The sequence below is a fragment of the Scylla paramamosain genome, chromosome 20 (genome assembly GCF_035594125.1).
Source record: "Scylla paramamosain isolate STU-SP2022 chromosome 20, ASM3559412v1, whole genome shotgun sequence".
NCBI lineage: Eukaryota > Metazoa > Arthropoda > Malacostraca > Decapoda > Portunidae > Scylla > Scylla paramamosain.
The window spans coordinates 23,251,495-23,253,994 of NC_087170.1; the positions used below are offsets into that span (position 1 = coordinate 23,251,495).

A 2,500-nucleotide genomic window follows, 5' to 3' on the forward strand; every position below is an offset into this window, starting at 1 on the left:
TGATCTCTGGCATTCTGGAAAAGCAGGACAAACTTATTATGGAAAACAAAGAATTGAGAAAGAAGTATAGTGAATGTAAGTGTGCTCTAAAGATAAACAATGCAATGAAAGAGGCAATGGAGGAACTAAAGAAAGAAAATGAGATACTCAAGACTAAGTGTAATGAATATGAAGTAACTAACTTAGTTTAGGTAGAGGAAACCCACACAGTAGGTACACATTAAACAACCAAACTCTGGTAGGTACAGGGTATGAGAAAGATTTAGGAGTTATAGCTAGCTCTGAACTCCATCTACAAAAACAATGCATAGAGGCCAGAAACAGGGCAAATAGGATACTAGGATTCATTTTTAGAAGTGTTAAAAGTAGAAGGCCGGAAGTAATATTAAAGTTATAATTGGCGCTGGTCAGACTTCATCTAGACTACGCTGTGCAGTTCTGGTCCCTACATTACAGGAAAGATATAGGTCTATTAGAATCAGTACAGAGGAGAATGACTAAAAGGATACAGGGGATGAGTATTCCTTATGAGGCAAGATTGAAGTTGTTAAATTTACATTCTCTAGAGAGACGTGGGTTAAGAAGGGACCTGATAGGAGTCTTTAAGTGGAATACGGGTTATAACAAGGGGGATGTAAGCAAAATTCTTAGGATCAGCAACCAGGGTAGAACAAGAAATAACGGGTTCAAGCTCGAAAAATTTAGGTTTAGGAAGGAGATAAGAAAAAACTGGTTCTCAAATAGAGTGGTAGATGAGTGGAACGGATTCATTAATCATGTTAGTGCTAGGACATTAGAGAGCTTTAAGAGAAGATTAGACAGATTTAAGGATGGGGATAATAGATGGAAATAGGTAGGTATATTTCATACAAGGACTGCCACATGTAAGCCTGGTTGCTTCTTGCAGCTTCCCTTATTTCTTATGTTCTTATGTTCTAAGGGCTGCATCAAAAGGTGGAGGAAAGTGCAGGAAAAGTGGAAGGTGCAGTATGTGAAACAAAACTGGATGAAATGAGAAATGCCTGGAAGAACACGATGAAAAAGTTACCCTCACAGAGATGGTGTTAAACACACACACACACACACACACACACACACACACACACACACACACACACACACACACACACACACACACACACACACAGGAAAAGACCAAGGACACAGTAATTCAGGTAAATAAAGAAAAGGAGGATTTGGTGTGAGACACAATGGATAAGAAGAAATGTATGGTCTTTTTCCAACTGCACGAGAAGAAAAACCCATTAAAGTCTGTCAGAGAGAGAGAGAGAGAGAGAGAGAGAGAGAGAGAGAGAGAGAGAGAGAGAGAGAGAGAGAGAGAGAGAGAGAGAGAGAGAGAGAGAGAGAGAGAGAGAGAGAGAGAGAGAGGAGTTGGTAAGGAAAATTATTACAATGGTCCAAGGTGAAGAACAGGGACTGGAATGAGAAGTGGAAGAAGCATATAGAATTGGAAAATATAGTGAAGGAGGTAAAAGACCATTAAAAGTGAGAATGAGATCCCAAGTTACAGTAAAGGAGATCCTAGTGAGAACTGGGAAGCTGGCTGAAAATTCAGAATACAAGAATATTTGGGTAAAAAAGAGATATGAACTTGGAAGAAAGGGAAAAAGAGAAGGATCTGAGGAATGAAGCCAAGCAAAAAAAACGAGAGAAGTACAGAGACCGAGAAGCAGAAATTTTATTGGAGGGTACTAGATATGAAACTAAGGAAATGGTATATTCAGGAAAGGGAACAAGAAATGAAAGAACCACAACAGCAGACAGACAAATTGCATGTGGTGGGAGAAGTAGTATATTAAGAGTAATATATACAAAACAAACTTCATGTAAACAAATAAAATTTTCAGAAAACTTAGCACACAAAACCTTATTAACAACTCACCTTCTCCTTCTGCGGCATTTCCTTCCTTCTTATCTTTCTCCTTTCCTTCTCCATCTTCCTCCTCCTCCTCCTCCTCCTCTCCTTCCTCTTTCTTTCCACCTTCCTCCTCCTCTTGTGACTCTTCACTCTCTTCCTCCTCGTCCTCCTCCTCCCCTGTGCTTCCCTCCTCTGAAAGAAAAGACTTAATTAAAAAGCAAGCAAATATAGTAGTAATAGTAAAAAAAAAGTCAAGTAAATGAAAGTTTATACACATATGAAATTAGTGAAAATTTGACACCAAACATTCTCTATCTCTAACATTACATCAGAATGACGAGAACACAAGATATGAAAAGTGAAAGGGAATGATGTATATAACAAAGAAAAACATTGTATAATGACATATGACAGGAAAATAATCTTGTATACTTGAGTCCCTTAAATACTTGCTTCCTTGTATATTAACTTCCAAAATGCTCATTCCTTGTACTCTCATTTTCAAAACACCTCTTCCTTATATATTGTCACTCAAACACTCCTTTCTTGTACACTTATTCCCAAATCATTCCTGTCTTCCTGTATTCTCATTCTCCAAACACTCCTGCCTCTGCACACCCA

At 38.3% G+C, this 2,500-nt stretch overlaps 1 protein-coding gene across 4 annotated transcripts in view; it reads right to left on the reverse strand.

Moving 5' to 3' along the window:
• The window catches only part of LOC135110662 (protein HGV2-like), a 13,463-nt gene that overhangs the window by 8,945 nt on the left and 2,018 nt on the right, over positions 1-2,500 (reverse strand). For all 4 annotated transcript variants that reach the window (XM_064023245.1, XM_064023247.1, XM_064023248.1 and 1 more), the window contains exon 4: positions 1,904-2,071. In XM_064023245.1, coding sequence (XP_063879315.1) covers positions 1,904-2,071 — 168 coding nt within the window. The remainder of the gene's footprint in view (positions 1-1,903; positions 2,072-2,500) is intronic.